Genomic DNA, 16,654 nt, shown 5'->3' with positions numbered 1-16,654 from the left:
GATGGTGAGTCTATATACGGACTGTTGGAGATGCACACCTTTGGTCTTTATATAAGAGGAACTTCTGTTTCCTACTGTTTGCTGCCTGAGCCAATTAAAAGTACCTGAATGACATTTTTTGTGGGTGTTGGCAGTTCCTCAGACTTTTCTAATGGAACATTTCACATTTTTGGCAATGAGGTCAACCTCAATTCAAGGTTAGTAGCCGAAGTAAAAAAGGTAAACCAAATAAAAATATGAAAATAACAAACAACCCAAAACCCAACAACATGCTATTAATGTTATGTAGGTCATGAGCCTTTAAAGTTTTGTGGAACTGGCTGCACAAACAACAACTGACAACTGATTTTGACTGCTACAACGCAGCACAACTGAATACATCCACTTGATGGTGATAGCTGAGTTAGCTTGCGACGCAGCAGCAGGTACTATTTCTTCCGCCCAGTGCTGACAACCGTGAATTGTAAAGCTGTTATGTGCTTTTAAAAAGTCATGTTCATTTTCCTGTGTGGTTCAAACACTGTAAAAGCGTGTTGATTTGTGGAGATTATCTTGTTGAACAAAACATGATAACATCATAAGCCTTTGTTTGCGGCAGAGCTTATGTTCTTAATTAATCCAAAACCCAGTGTAGGAAATGCATTGGAAATCTGCGGCTAGGGAACTCGTTCGTGGTGGAGGTGACATCTGTATTGGCTGACAAAAAGACCCCTGTAGCACTCTGTTAAAGGGCAAGACCACTTTGGTAGAGGTCTGGGTTGTGTAGTTACCTTGCCATGCTGTAACTCCAAAGGTGGACAAGAAATGAAAAATACTTGCTCCATTGATTAGAAATTGATCATTCTAAATATGCTCCTCATTGACTTACGTTGTACGGTGAAACAGCTCTCAAAGTCACTCTTTCAGCACGTAAACGGACACAAACAGAGCTGATTCAGAGAATATAGAACATCACCAAACCCAGTACTGTTTTTTTTTTTTATGAAAATGTCAACTTCCTGTTGATTTCACTATTTGAAGATCCGGATCCGGATCCGCGGATCCAGTCCGGGTTTTCTTCTACATACAAATAGCAAGATCAACAGGAAGTTAACATTTGTATTAAAAAAACAAACAGTACTGGGTTTGGTGATGTTCTATATTGTCTGAATCAACTTTGTTTGTGTCTGTTTATGTGCTAAAAGAGTGACTTTGAGAGCTGTTTCAGCGTACAATGTAAGTCAATGAGGAGCATATTTTAAATTATCAATTTCTAATCAATGGAGCAATTATTTTAGATTTCTTGTCCACCTTTGGAGCTACATCATGGCAAGGTAACTACACAACCCAAACCTCTAACAAAGTGGTCTTGCCCTTTAAGTCAGTGGGTAGGGAGGAAAAATATTTCAAACAGGTTTCAAAAGTGAGGTGAAAGTGAGGTCTTTGCAATCACCTTGAACCTTGAGCAGCTGTCTCCACCAACTTTCTAATATCCAGACCCTCAATCTCAGACTTGAATTGAATTTGGCTCTTTTAAAAAAAAGGTGTTTGTTAACAACCGTGGTATTAACAGGCAAGACATTTAACAGTATGGAGGTGGGGTAAATGTCCTGATGTAAAGGTTAAGAGAAGGCGGATGTGGGTGTGCATGTCATTAGGGGTATCAGGAGGACATCTCCCATTACCAATATCTTGTTGAAGTAATCCCCACAATCCCTGCAAGGTGTTAAAATAGTGGATTCTGCATGGGGTTAAGGGACATTGGACAACACTACGCATAAACAGGAGTATCGATCCGATGATGGCAAACCAATGAAAAGGGAGGAACTGTGACATGATTCTAGTTGACATGATTCTAGTGTTCAACTTCGACCCATAAAACCCTGGGTGATCCAGCAATCAATAACACAGCGGCAGGCATAAGTGAACATGACACGAACAACCACGGTGACACCAAAAGCAAAAGCATTCCACTCCTCTCCTATTGCATTTGATGGAGTGATACCATAGCTCAGGAGGTGGAACCGACAAACACATGAATGGATGAAACCTTAGATAGATACTGTTTCAGAGCAAAATGGAGGGGCCTGTAGGTGACATTTCCGTACAGAGAGGCTGCATTTACATTTCCTCAGAATCTTACATTCCCTGCTAAACTCCACGTATACATACTGCTATATAGAACGTTGCATTAGATAGTATGCAGAAGTAATAATGTGGTAATTCTCACCTTTCCAGCTGCCGTGGCTCCTTGGTCCATAGAGAACCTGCGGAACACAGAAAACGACAAATTAAATTCTGGCGGATAACGTATATCGCTTTTTGTGATGTCCGGGTGACGCGGAGGTAGAGCTCCCGCCCAGCCACCACCGTGGAGTCTAAGGGGTGTGAATCCTACACGGGAGCGGAACTGGGAGGAATAGTGTGTTCCTCCACATGTGTCATTTCCTTCCGCTAAAGCCACACTGTCAGGTTAAGAGATGTGTCTGGTTATTTCATATGTATCGGACGAAACATGTGGCTGTCACTACCGTCCCTCAGACCAACCAGTAGGTGTCAGCAGTGACAGAAGTACACGTGTGTATGAGGAAAGTTGGAAATTGGCATAACGACTAAGTAGAAAAGAAAGAGAAAAAGGGGAAATAATATCCCTCTTTGACATACATGACATACGTACATACTGTGCGCACACATACAGTGAACATACATGCATGTACGTACGTGCGTATACGCATCCCAAACAGGGACAACACACACACACGCACACGCACACACACACACACACACACACACACACACACACACACACACACACACACACACACAGAAACATCCTTCTCAAAGTAGAAATAGCATCAAACCCACTTTAACCCTGCATACATCAGATATTTGAAAATAGCTCACAACAAGTCACAATGCGACCCTTTGTTAGCTTATAGATCTGCTATCTTCAAAAACTAATTGAACACATTTTAAGAATTTGGAATATTTTAAAATGACATACATATCATGTATGGGGTCGCACATAATATGTTCTGATGGGGATCCGCAGCCAAAATGCATAGGCTATTAATTTGGGGGTCCTTGTCATGAAAAGGTTTGAGAACCACTGCTCCAGTCTCTCTCCCCATTTCCCCAGAGTAAAGTCCTCATTTAAATCATTTCTTCTTCATTCTCAAACTGAAATGTATGAGACTGACATAAATCTCACTATTCCTCAAACACTGCAACATCAAAAAAACAGACAAAAATCTATCTGCTGTGGAACGAATGGAACAAATAGCATTCGATGTATTTTCTTTTTGAACAGAGAATTAACTAATTCAAATAAATTATAAAGAAATGAGAAAATAACTTTAAATGGTCAAAAAGTCGCAGTTTTGCAGGAGTCGACTTTGGGGAGAGGAATTGGCAAGTGTGCACTGTTGAGCGTACATTTTCAGGGACCGGCAGAGGATGATGAATATATTATATTGTTATAATGAATATATTATAACCGCTTGGAAGTATATGCTACTGCTTGGGGAGCTGTTTGGCTGACAAAGCCGTTGTAAATAGCTGTTGTAAATTAGTAAACATTATGTTTGACTTATAGTAACTCCAAAATGTCATATTTTCTAAACATTTTTCCATTTGGCCCTCTACATGTGTCATCCTAAAGGTCCTTACTAGTAGCCAGACAACTATTCCACAATCTCCAAATGCTAGTATACTGTAGAGTCTGGAACTACACCCGAGAAAGGAGAAAGCCGAGAGCCGAGAAAGGAGGCAGTCATGTGTTTGTCATTTCCTTTAAAATATCTTTACATTTTATTTTTGAATTTCCATTTCTGATAAGCAGCAAGCTATATATAGGCTTTGATTTAGATTTATATTAGGACTAATTTGCGCAACAGCAAAGACAAAACGGAAGCGGAGAGGAGACGGGACATCCCCTTGACTCCTGGGTCACTTCCGTTGCACAGACTGTATGATGGAAGCATTTGAAAATTGTGTGAGTCAACAGTCTGGCTCGAGAGACTATAGGTCCTTACACACATTTTCGGTGCGATTAATTCACCCAAAACTATATGTTTTTCTAACTGTTCTTTGAGTACATCCACACAGAACATGAATATTACGCAGCGATAAAGCGATTCTTACTGCAAATAAAGTCATCATCGTGTTTGAATGAAGCATCAACTATATTGATAGTTTTGATGACAAATACTTGCAGGCGATTTTCATATTACTTTTTCATCAAGCTCCCGGTATATAAAGACTGAGGCAAAATAGGGACACCAGCAGGCCTGGAATTTCTCCATTTTAAGGGGAGGGCCGCTTGGCCTTTGGTGGTGTACATTGTTTGAGGGCACAAATGCTGGGGTTCAAGTAGTTAAAAATTCGGAATCTCAAAAAGCCGCTGGTGTCTAAAAATATATATTGACAAGAAGGGAGTAGAGGAGAAAATGGTGCAATCAGCAAGGGCAGCGTTCTGGTCATCAAGGCCACTGTGGCCTCGGGGCATATTGTTTGAGGGGCAGAAGGCCAAACTGAGGGGCAATGGCGGCCATGGCCTTCATGGCCTCCGTGAAATTCCTGCCCTCGTACCCTGGGCACCAGTTGAAAGGGATTAACCTATGGCCAACTCCCAGTCACAACTTGAGGTGCACTGTGAGAGAGAATGAAGAGCCTACCAGCAGTGTGCTGTACTATACGCATAGATATATGTGGCCATTATCTCTAAAGTCTGCATAATAATGCTGTCTTGCACAGTAAAGCACACCATGCAAATGACACCGCCTCCCTCCCTCAAATATTTAAGGAGTTTGTGCATGTCAGCAGCCACCATCTCATGCATCTCTAAAAGCATTATTTGTGGTGTACATCAAAAGCCAAATGGTCAATAAAAGGTTATGGCTATTGATAAAAGCATTGTATTTACGACAGACTCGTGGCAGATTGTTTTGTTTAATAGTGCAGAGCACCTTTTCCCACGAGGACCGGTGGAGAGGAGTGCATTATGGAATGCTGAGTGAGGATCTCTCTAGTAGACACTACTAGCTAGATAGCTGCTGTGACTTATGAGGCGTTTCTGAGGTGGTGCAACCATGTTAATGTATGCCAATTAGTTATGTTGATGAATGGGAATGAATGAGTTAATTCATTGAGCACTTGCGCCCTATATACTTAAAATAACCAATCTACAAGCTCAAGGCGCGTTGCAATGCGACATATTTTGAGCTATTTTCACTACTTTTGAAAATTGTGGGTTAGAAAATGAATATTTTCATGTATAATGACAAGCTGAAAATAGGGACGACAGGTTAAAAGTGGTTAATGAATTATTAATTAATAATCTTAATGATAAAGACACTGAGTGAAGCTCCAACATGCAGCTCTTGGGATACAATGTGGACACAATTTAAAGTGTCCAGCTGTTTCATGAATGTGGAGGTTTTTAGCTAATTCTTAGCCATTTAAACACTATAACTTAGTTAATGAGGGCTAGGGTTCATGAATACATGTACACATTTATGAAGTAACTTATAAATGAGCCTCGTTGTCTCTCTTATTTAGATGCTTTCAGACTGTCTCTCTCTCTCCCTCTTTCCTTCTCTCCACTTCATTATTTCTAGGTCTGACCTCCCTAAAAAATGTTTAATCTGTATAACTCTGTCACAAAAAAACATACAACACACACATACGCAGACACGTACGCAGGCACGCACGCACGCACACACGCACACACACACACACACACACACACACACACATACTGTATGTACGCATGCACGCACAAGAGCTGTGGAACAAGGGATGCATGAGGATCTACAGTGAAATGCACCGATTCACTTACTTTTATTTTTAGTCTGGAAGTGACTCATTTATCTAATACTGCATATCATTGACAAAGCGTGAAGCGTTCCGAAGACATTCTATGCTTGACATTTTCTCATGTTTCTGAGAGAGAGGTAGAATAAATTGGTGCGTTTGAAATGTAAATGTCTACATGTTTTGCAGCTGGCCTTTTCAAATCAATTCATTACTCAGGCACTTCAACAACAACTACAGTACCACCGCATGCACGTCAGCACGTGTATGCCCACGACAAAAACGCATGAATGCACTACTGCAGAAAAATACGCACACACGCACGCACACACACACACTTCATATACAAAATTGGAAGGAGTCCAAAACAGGCAACTAGCTTGTCCTACTGTATTTACAGTAAAATGATGTACGTCATAACCTCCCAGATTGCCAGTGAAGTACTTTGCTGAAGATCATATTTAAATGCAACCATTCCAAGGACTGGGGCTAGGCATGGTTGCAGTAAGATCTACTGTATCTAATTAAACCTTAGCCTGAAAAATACTGCAGTCTCTGAGACTTAAATTCTCTCAAGATATAAATTCAATTAGTTGTTCTGACTTGACTTGCATGACCAACTCAGTTATTCTTTTCACATGTCCCCCTCCACCCTTATGACAAATCATTTAGCAGTCTTTAAAGGTGCTGTAAGTGATGGTTTGTGGTTAAAACAAAACGTTTATTGTTAAAGGTTAAAGCTATATTAATCATTGCTATAGAGTGTTTGTTCAGTAGCAGGAGTGTCCCCGTCTGTCCAGCTCTTTAGTAAACAGAACATTAATTTTCAGCTGGGTTACAAATTTCATCCAATCAGGAGAGAGAACCCACACAAAGATAATTTATTACCTTGTTTTCAAGTTTCAATTTTGTCTGCTTCATTTCTCTCTCCTGAATGGATGAAATTGGTATGGTATCCTGACCTAATGTAATTTACTAAAGAGATGGAGAGATGGGGAGACCCGTTATTGAACAAAAACTATTGCTACAGGAATAAAGAGCTATTTATCACTTATTTTACAATTTCACGTTTCTTTCACATATGAAAATATGTTTGTGGTGATAGTCCCATTAAAATTAAACTAGTGTAGAATACATTTTTTATTTGATTTGACGCTTTGATTTTAGGTTGGAATTCAAGACAAAAGAGATCACTACGTCAACCTGAAAATGATAAAAGTGTCCACCTATTGTTGCTAGGGCAAATGAATCATTTCCTGTCTCAATGACAAGTAATAACCTTTGTGGTTTCGGCTGTCATCCCTTTGTCAGAGAAAGATAAGGACGACGTCAGAAACCTGATTTGACCGTGGGAAGTTCATACAGTTTATTCGGTTAGATGGTTTCCTTGTGTCAGTTCATCCAGAAACTCTGCAGTAATCATGTTACCTCTCATAGGGCAATTCAACCGGAAAATGTTTCACTGACGCACAAGGCACTTTCAGGCGAGGTTGTTTTGGAACATTGTACTGCATGACAAGATGGGTGCACTTTCTGAATTGTGTGGGGTTGATGTTAAAATTAGTTTGGCATTTACAATAACTTCTTAATTGGGTGTTTAGAGATAGAGATGGCTGCTGAGGAGCGCCGCATAATTTACTGCTGTGATCTTTTGCGGACGGCTCTGGCATTTTCCCAGACCAACTACATGTAGCTTTCTTTGCTAGAAAGAGTTCTGATAACTCAAACAATTGACAATATTGCAGCCATTTTGCTCTTATATCATACGCTGAGGGTGGGAAACTCCAAAATGGCAGTCAATTGACATCCATATACAGTTACCATTAATACAGTAGTTATGTTGGCTACTTCAGTCGGAATAAGGACTTCATCTTCAACTATCCTTTATTGTTATGTTCACAATCAGTCATCGCAATTTCAACTAGAACTGGAGCACACCAGGCCGGGTTGGCCAACCAGGGACCTGCACACTTTGGAAGGCAGTCATATCCAATTCAGAGCGACTTAGAAGTTAGAATATCAAAACAAATATCAGGTGGATTCAAACCACTAGACTCCATGGTGATGGACAGGTACTTTACCCCTGCTGACCATTTGTAGCGGTGCTAGCCGCTTCGAATAGTGATTTTGTGTATGCCGTCTCAATTTTAAAAATCTAGTCACGCTGCTCAGAAGCCTATTGAAAAGAATGAACAGGAATATAATATCGTTCATGTGTAGCTCAATTAAATAAACCCAAAGGTTACACTTACTTCACACTGGCTGTGAATTTTTCATTTAACAGGTAATGAATGCATTTGGGGGTGGAATTAGGCAAATAACCACTTGTCTGTCCAGACTCATATAGTATTATGTAGCGAAGGAACTTAATGAACGTGTTTTGTGAGGTCACAGGGAACTTGGGGGAGAAAGGGGAAAGGAAAGACCACCTACGTTGAAACCTTTGACCACATACTTATTTTCTTCTGATTTCTTTTTGGCTTTCCTGCCTTTAGTGATAGGTTTTTAAGTGAAGACGTACAGGAAAGAGAGAGAGAGACAGGGAGAGAGACACAGCAACGGTCGACTCGAACCCGCAACGCGCTGTCAGTTAATCAGAACCTAAGTGCCCGGACCGCTAGGCCAGCGTTCCTAAGATAATAACAATCGTTCATAATAATGGCACAGACATGAGGTCACAGTGACCTTTGACTACCTACTTACTGCTGATCAGTTCATCCTGGAGTCCAAGTGGACGTTTGGGACAAAATGTCATGAAATTCCCACAAGGCATTCCTGTGATATTGCGCTCACAAGGCCATGCGGATGTACGTACGGACAACCCCAAAAACGTTTTGCCTTCGGCCACGGCAGACACACACACACACACACACACACACACACACACACACACACACACACACACACACACACACACACACACACACACACACACACACACACACACACACACACACACACACACACACACACACGCGCGCGCGCGCCCGCACGCTCTGACTCACCCGGCCATGCTGCTGGTCGCAGAGCACTCCGAGATTTGTGAGCTGGCGATCCACTTGGTCTCTCCCACCACGGTCCGGGCGTGAGGCAGGCGACCCACGTCCTTCACCGTCATCATCAGGTGGCGCGACGACTTCAGCACGCGCACCGCCTCGTCGTGCGGGATGCCCAGGAAGCTGCGCCCGTTGACCTCCAGGATCTGGTCGCCGACCTGCAGGGAGGGGAGGGCACAGAGAGGCATGCAGGGTGGGACTGAGCACCGTGGAAAAGGCAGCATCATGGGACCGACAGCCTGAGACTGTCACACATGCAGGTTGATGTAGGACGAAGGTGAGAAGGAGGTAAAGTAACAGACAGAGGCGGTAGAGGTATTTATAGTCAAGTCATGGGTCAAACAGGTGAAGCTTATAACCACTTCAAGGACGACGTCACCCATTTTCAACCTATCTTCATATAATTGGTCCTCACTAATGCTCATGATAATAAAAACAATTCTACTCGGTCTTTGTCTCAGAGGAGGGCTGTGGACAGCCTACCAGTGACATCATCATTAGGCAGGAAATGGCTTCCATTATAGCATACTTTCTTTCCAGGAATTTTGGTACTGCCAATTTTGTTTCTTCTGCTGCGCGAGAAGAAAAAAAAAAGGACGCTTTGCTTCCAAATTCCGCCGATTTTCGCCGTTTTTTTTTTCTCTCACACCGTTTGGTGAAGCCCCCAAGGTTGGTGCCCTGTGCTGCGCTGCTTTTATCCGCCAGATTGGGACGTTCACGGCATATTTTGCACCGTCACGGTGCGTTCATCATCGGTGACGCGTGCCTCTAACAGCCGCTGCTGGCTGCGTGCACGCAGCGAGGCAATGCGAGGCGATTCACTCACACAATCACGTGCAGCATGCGTCCTCTCCCCCTCCGCCTAATGGCTGTGTATGGGGCCGACGCATGCTTTGGCGTGATTGTGTGAGTGTGGTTTCAGGAAGTAAATTCCTAGCCTCGATCTCCAGGCTTTTATTTTTTAGTTTTGCTAAAAAATAAAAGCTTGGAGATTCCTGTCCCAGCTGTTGGTACGCAAAAGCGCCTCGCGTCGTCTGATGTGGTGCGCATTTTTTATTTTGGGTGCGCATGCGCACCTGCGCACCAGTTATGTGCACCCCTGAATATACTGTATGAGAATAAGTGCTTTTTGTAAGTCTATGTGACTGCCTTCTCTGTTGGAGGGAGAGATAGTGTAATAGTCATCTGCAGGTACATAAAAAAGGTATGGGGTAAATCAAATCTATTTGATCATAAGACATCAGAGAGAGGACAAATAGGGCTCCTATAGTGCGGTTCCACCAATAGGCTCTATGCACAGCAGCCACATTGGACAGAAATTGGGCCCCTTCCTCGCTTCCTTCACAGGTGTTACCAATGACACTAATGAAGGCTCTGTTCCATTTAGTGTAGCACAGTGGTTCTCAAACGTTTTTAATTTCAAGGACCTCCATAACTCTGAGAGTGTACAAATGGAACCAAATGGACCCGGGAGGGTCCATTTGGTTCCATTTGTACACTCTCAGAGTTACACCCTCTCAAGGAACCATGAGGGTCCCTGGACCACACTTTGAGACCCACTAGTATTTCTAGTGAGCCAGCATGCACAATATCAGCACCCTGACTCTGTATGACCAGAATGGAACAGAGCCTTCATTAGTATCATTGGTAACACCTGTGAAGGAAGTCAGAAGAGGCCCAATTTTTCTCCAAAATGGCTGCTGTGCATAGAGCCTATTCCTCAAGGAACTGAATCCTATTTCCCCCGAGGCATTGGGGTAAGATGTGATGTAAAATTGGTTTGACCTTCTATGTTGATAGCCTCCAACCCTTTAGTGTTAATGAAAATTGCATTTGAACCTGCTGTAGCGCTGTCGCTGCCTTGGGGTCCCTAAGAAATAACTGGCTGTGGAGCGGGAACTTACATCTAGACAAAATAGGAGACTTATCAACGCCAGTGTGAGGCCATTTCGGTACCACTGAACAAGCTACACTTCAAACCTCATTAGTCATCTGTGTCTGGACATTTTCAACCGGTGTCCTTTATGCCGAGCAAATGTATTCAACTTGCCTTCCATTACCTTCTCCATTTGTGTGACACTTAACCACTTAAACCCAATAGATTTAGTTGGCTGGTGTCCCCCAGGGCTCTATACTTGGTCTGCTCCTTTTTTTCCATCGACAACAAATATCTTTGCCGAAAAAAGGATGATCTTCAAGTTCACAACGTGTCACCAGTATCGCAAAGCATTGTGAGCTTGTACAGGGGCGGATATTTGCACTAGGCAGACCACGCACTTGCGTGGAGCCCCAAGGGAGGGGGGGGGGGGGGGGGGGGGGGGGGGGGGGGGGGGCACCTCCCCCCTGAATTTCTTTTTTTGAAAAAATGTTATTGATACGAAATCACAATACAAAACAAACACAAACAACATACACAAACAAAGAAATGATCAGTACATCTATATACACATAACACATTACAAGTATAGATTAAAACCTCTTATTTTGAAATGCGCATCGTTTTGAAAGGAAACAGATTTTTGGGGGCCCCTTGACTAACGTGCATCAAGCCTACGTTCCCCATGCACGAGTAAAAGTAAACAACACGGATGTGGGACATTATGGAATATAAAGACTTTGGGGCAAAAGTTCATATTTACCACCATGCTCTCTGAAACCAAGACAATGTGGGCCTATGGAACAACGTGTGTTCTCTTTCTCATCTTTGCAGAAGGTGAGTAAGTAATTAATCTAGTGCTGACAGTGGTGGAAAGTAACTAAGAAAAGTACATGTACTCAAGTACTGCTATTTGAAAATAGCCGATCTACAAGCTCACAAGTGATGCGAAGCATTGTGAGCTTGTAGATCTGTTATTTTCAAAATATTTTAATACATTTGATTTTATACTTGTGAAACCTTACCTTGTAAAACGTGACATTCTGCATAATGATGAGTACTTTTACTTTTGGTACTTTAAGTATATTGTGATGCCAATACTTTTTTGCACTATTTTGAATTCCGGACTTTTACTTAACAGAGTATTTCTACATTGTGGTATTGATACTCTTACTATAAGTAAAAAATGTGAGTACTTTTTCCACCACTAATATACAGTATGCTGGCTAAAGTTGCCTGCAGAAGGAACTATTAGGCCTACTGTGCAGTATACATTCTGCACGCAGCAGTGATGCATATTGTCTCAATTAAACTGTCTGTCGTCAGAAATGTAGTTGTCTTAATGGATGATATTTAAAATGCTCAAATATTAATCTTGTTGCACAAATGTAACGTGGTCTACTCAGCACTGAAATGTTTGTAAATGTAGGCTGTATATGACAAAATATATAATATATTTTCGACAAAATATGTAATATATTTTTGACGAAATGTATAATATATTTTGTCATGAAGACAGTAAAATATGATGACCTATTAGATGCTGAGCTTGTAGATAACCATCTCCTGGCAAATTCATTGGAATATGGAATTATATTCATTCATTCATAAAATAGGTTTTTTTAAAAATGTTATTTTAAGATATTCTTTATTTCCACTTCGAAATTGCACTATAAATAAATAAATAGTGTGGGATTGCCGAAACAATTCCACCATAAAATGGGGTCGTGGCATAAAAAAGATTGATAAAGATTGATAAAAAAGATGTATTAATTAATAAAAAAATAATTAATTAAAAAAAATAATAATAATGGCGCGCGCGCTTCGCGCACGATTTTATCCTTTTATTTAAACTTTTAGCATAACCTTTGACTGCACTACATGTAGGCCTACAGTAAAAGTATTTAATCAATCAATAATACTTCCTTCACCAGTGTCCCCCACGGCTCTATATAAGGCCCCTTCCTTTTTTTTCACTCTACGCAAAATGTCTTTGACAAAATGATAACGTATTGTGAACTTGTAGATCTGCTATTTTGGGTGAATGTTCACCTATTCTTGCAGGAAAGAGAAGAGGAAGGTTAAAATAGGAGGTTCATGCGCTGAGAGATGACATGCAGGTGGCAGGAGTTACAGAGGAAGACGCAGAAGACAGAACTCGGAACAGATGATCCGCTGTGGCGACCCCAAAGGGAAGTAGAGGAAGTTCACCTATTTTTGCCAAATGTTGGCCTATTATGAAATGGCCAGAATAGAGATGTTGGGATTCAAGTAAAACTTGACCACACTCTGACCTTAGTGGGATTCCGACATGACAGAGATGGTGCTTGATTCTCCTGGTAAAAATAACATTTAGAGCCTCTAACAGACTTAATCTTGCTCATGTAGGTTAATTGAATAATTGAAAAGAAGAATTTTGAAAATATTTTTTGGATGTCATTTTAATTTCTTACTCCCGAGGGGGTAGCCTACTAGGGGTAATATATTTTAGTTGTACCCATATTTGGGTACAACTAACTTAGAACTCGATATATGGAGCTGACTGACACATCTAAGTATGACATCTGGGGACTCTGTATTCGGGCATGACTGGGACTCCAAATATGGATATGGCCAGTTAAACAACCAGTTAAACAACCCTTAAGTTCACACATCTAAACAAGGGAACCAAGAGACCTGGTACTGCCAGACCCTTAGTGGTTGAAATCTGAATGACCGGGCTTCGCATGATGTGTGTCCCTTCTATGACGAAAGGGGGACAGACTTTTTTGGCTGGGGTCGGGGGACAAAGTGACCATGCCCATTTATGGAGTAAACAGATACAAAGCCTCATGTAAGCCCGACCCCTTGGGTCTGGCAACAAAGTTTACAAAAGCTGTTGACTGCTGAGTGTTGCCAGCATGAATGAACATAGGAATGAGGCTGGATGCATATCAATGATGTATTGTTTTAATGACGTGCACGCGACGTCATTAAAATAGCCTACCACCAAAGATAAAATCACCACTGCACCACTAGAGAGGCCTCAGATTCAGTCAGCATTCTCCAGGTGATCACCAGGACTCGACTCTTTGATACAGATCTCTCCAAGACTATGAAGTTCACGGACACAGAAACGGCAGACCGCAAACACCACAAAGAAGCTAACAGCAGGAAGTTGAAATACATCAGCCTGGTGTTGCTGGTGGTCCAGAATGCATGTCTCGTCCTCAACATGCGATACGTCTGCATGCAGCCTGGCGATCGTTTCTTCAGAACCTCAGCCGTGGTCATGGCAGAGATCCTCAAACTTCTGGCCTGTCTGCTTATCCTCCTCCTGCAGAATGGATGTAATCCAAAGCAAACAGTGCTGCTCCTGCATGACAGCGTATTTGTCCAGTACAGAGAAACGCTGAAGCTAACCGTCCCGTCCCTCTTCTACACGCTACAAAACAACCTGCAGTATGTCGCCATTTCCAACCTGCCTGCCGCCACCTTCCAGGTGACCTACCAGCTGAAGATCCTGACCACAGCGTTATTCAGTGTGATGATGTTGAAGAGGTCTCTGTCCAGAGTTCAGTGGGTTTCTCTGCTGATCTTGTTTGCCGGGGTGGCCGTTGTACAGGTGCGCCAGGAAGGCCAGATGGAACTTGGCTTTAATTCATCCAGCCAGAACCAAGTTGTGGGATTTGCTGCCGTGTTGTTCAGCTGTCTGTCGTCGGGGTTTGCGGGCGTCTACTTTGAGATGATCCTCAAAGGAACCTCTCCCTCCCTTTGGGTTCGGAACGTCCAGATGGGACTCTTTGGCACGGCCATCGGCATGCTGGCACTTTGCTGGAAAGACGGAGCGCAGGTCTCCGCTAACGGTTTCTTCTTCGGTTACACTCCGATGGTGTGGATGTCCGTTCTCAATCAGGCATTCGGGGGCCTCCTGGTGGCTGTGGTGGTGAAGTACGCCGACAACATCCTCAAAGGGTTCGCCTCGTCCTTCTCCATTGTGGTTTCCATGGTGATGTCGGTATACCTGTTTGGTTTCCAAATAGACCTTCAGTTTGTGTGTGGAGCTGCCATGGTGATCGCAGCCATCTGCATGTACAGTCTGTATGCTGTTGACCCCTCTGCTTCATCTTCATCTGCCGTGGGAGGACACAGGACTGACAGCGGATCAGATGTGGAGACTTTACACCTCAGGTCAGTCGTGGTGAAATGAGGACAAAACACCTCTTTTTTGTCCTCACGCAGTGGCACAGTCGGTAGCACTGTCGCCTCACAGCTAGAAGGTCCTGCGTTCGATTCCCGCAGGGGACGCTGTGGGCGCTGGGGGGCGTGTTCTCTCCTCCGCGTCATCAGTGCCCATACCCTAGGTAGGTGGGGTTGGCAAAAGGGCCTTTCTGTGTGGAGTTTGCATGTTCTCCCCGTGTCCCCTCGGGTAGGTACCCTCAAAACTAGAAAAAGTGCCGCTCGGAGCACTGCCAGACCCCTAGTGGTTGAAATCTGAATGGCCGGACTTCGCATGACGTGTGTGCAGAGGAAAAGAGGGACAGACCGACCGACAAAGCCTCATGTAGGCTTTTTTTAAATAAATGTTCAGAACCCAAGATATGATGATTTGAAGATTTGCTGCTCCATTCACTTCTTGTTTAACTTCTTACTGAAGAAGGCTGTATCTCGGCTCCTAAGCACTTTTTTTTTAACAATGTATTTTTGGCCTTGGCACAGGGGTGAAGCCAGAAATAAGTTTGGCACTGAATGAGTTAATGGATGATATTTAAAATGCTCAAATATTAATCTTGTTGCACAAATGTAACGTGGTCTACTCAGCACTGAAATGTAGGCTGTATATGACAAAATATATAATATATTTTGTCACAAAGACAGTAAAATATGATGCTGAGCTTGTAGACAACCATCGCCTGGCAAATTCATTGGAATGTGGAATTATATTCATTCATTCATAAAATAGGCTTTTTTAAAAAATAGGTTGCCGAAACAATTCCACCATAAAATGGGGTCGTGGCATAAAAAAAGAGTGATAAAGATTGATAAAAAAAGATGTATTAATTAATAAAACAAAAACGAATTAATATTAATTGCGGGGGCCCCCGACCAGAGCTTTGCTTGGAGCCCCTAACTTCTTAAAACCGCCCCTGAGCTTGTAGATCTGTTTTCCAAACATGCTCCCCAACAGGGACACTATAGGGTTCATATGTAGTTAAAACAAACTGGGATTTTAACAGCATCTTTTAATTTAAATCCATTCCCTTTGCTGAGCCTTTGTTTCTCATAGTAATAAACTACTCTTGGACAGTAGACTGCCTATTCTCCTTTCAGAAAAAAACCCTGCCGAACTCACTGGTCTTGTAAATTGCTTTGCGCGGCATTTAGACTTGATTTAGTGTTTAGCATTTAAACAAGTGTTCCCATATGTCCGCTACTCTTTCCTTTGTTTTATTTCCATTTTATTGTGGTCAGCCAAGCCAATCTCACAGCGATTCCAATATTCTGTCTGAGCGGTAGCCAAAGGTACATTTCAGATTAAAAGCTTCTAATAATGATCCTGGCTATTCCACAACTGTGCAACAAGGACACTGATCACTGATTCCATCATCCCTTGACTAAAACATACTTGTGCCTGTACTTCCACAGGAGAAAATACTGAGAAACTTCAACTTTGTTTTGAATTGTAATTTACAGAAGCCTACAACCATTCCATTGCAACCGGCTGCAAAATCACGATCATATTAATCATTCATTGATTGAATGTTACTGATTGCATGGACGAATGGATGGATGAATGAATGAATGGATTATTCAATAAAAATGTATCCATTGGTCAATTAATCCTTTCAGTCAGTCTTTCCATGACTTCTTCAGTCTATTAAAGGAAATAATGCACCTGTCTGATGTGGGCTCCCTCTGTTCCAACGGTAAATCCCTCATCAAAGAGACT

At 42.3% G+C, this 16,654-nt stretch overlaps 2 protein-coding genes across 2 annotated transcripts in view; one reads left to right on the top strand and one right to left on the bottom strand.

Moving 5' to 3' along the window:
* whrna (whirlin a) overlaps window positions 1-16,654 on the bottom strand; it is a gene marked incomplete at its 5' end in the record, with an annotated part of 218,535 nt that overhangs the window by 62,790 nt on the left and 139,091 nt on the right. Inside the window, 2 exons of the mRNA XM_084046074.1 lie at window positions 2,210-2,246; window positions 8,799-9,094. Of these exons, the coding sequence (XP_083902200.1) occupies window positions 2,210-2,246; window positions 8,799-9,094 (333 nt within the window). The remainder of the gene's footprint in view (window positions 1-2,209; window positions 2,247-8,798; window positions 9,095-16,654) is intronic.
* LOC311037272 (UDP-galactose translocator-like) lies at window positions 13,820-14,914 on the top strand (the record flags this gene model as incomplete). Its single annotated transcript, XM_084046394.1, has 1 exon — window positions 13,820-14,914. The coding sequence occupies one exon, from the start codon at window positions 13,820-13,822 to the stop codon at window positions 14,912-14,914; it is 1,095 nt and encodes a 364-aa protein (XP_083902520.1).

This window comes from Gymnoscopelus microlampas (genome assembly GCF_963454915.1).
Source record: "Gymnoscopelus microlampas genome assembly, chromosome: 21".
NCBI lineage: Eukaryota > Metazoa > Chordata > Actinopteri > Myctophiformes > Myctophidae > Gymnoscopelus > Gymnoscopelus microlampas.
The sequence above is the reverse complement of the archived record's forward strand: the minus strand, read 5'-3'. Positions and strand labels throughout refer to the sequence as shown.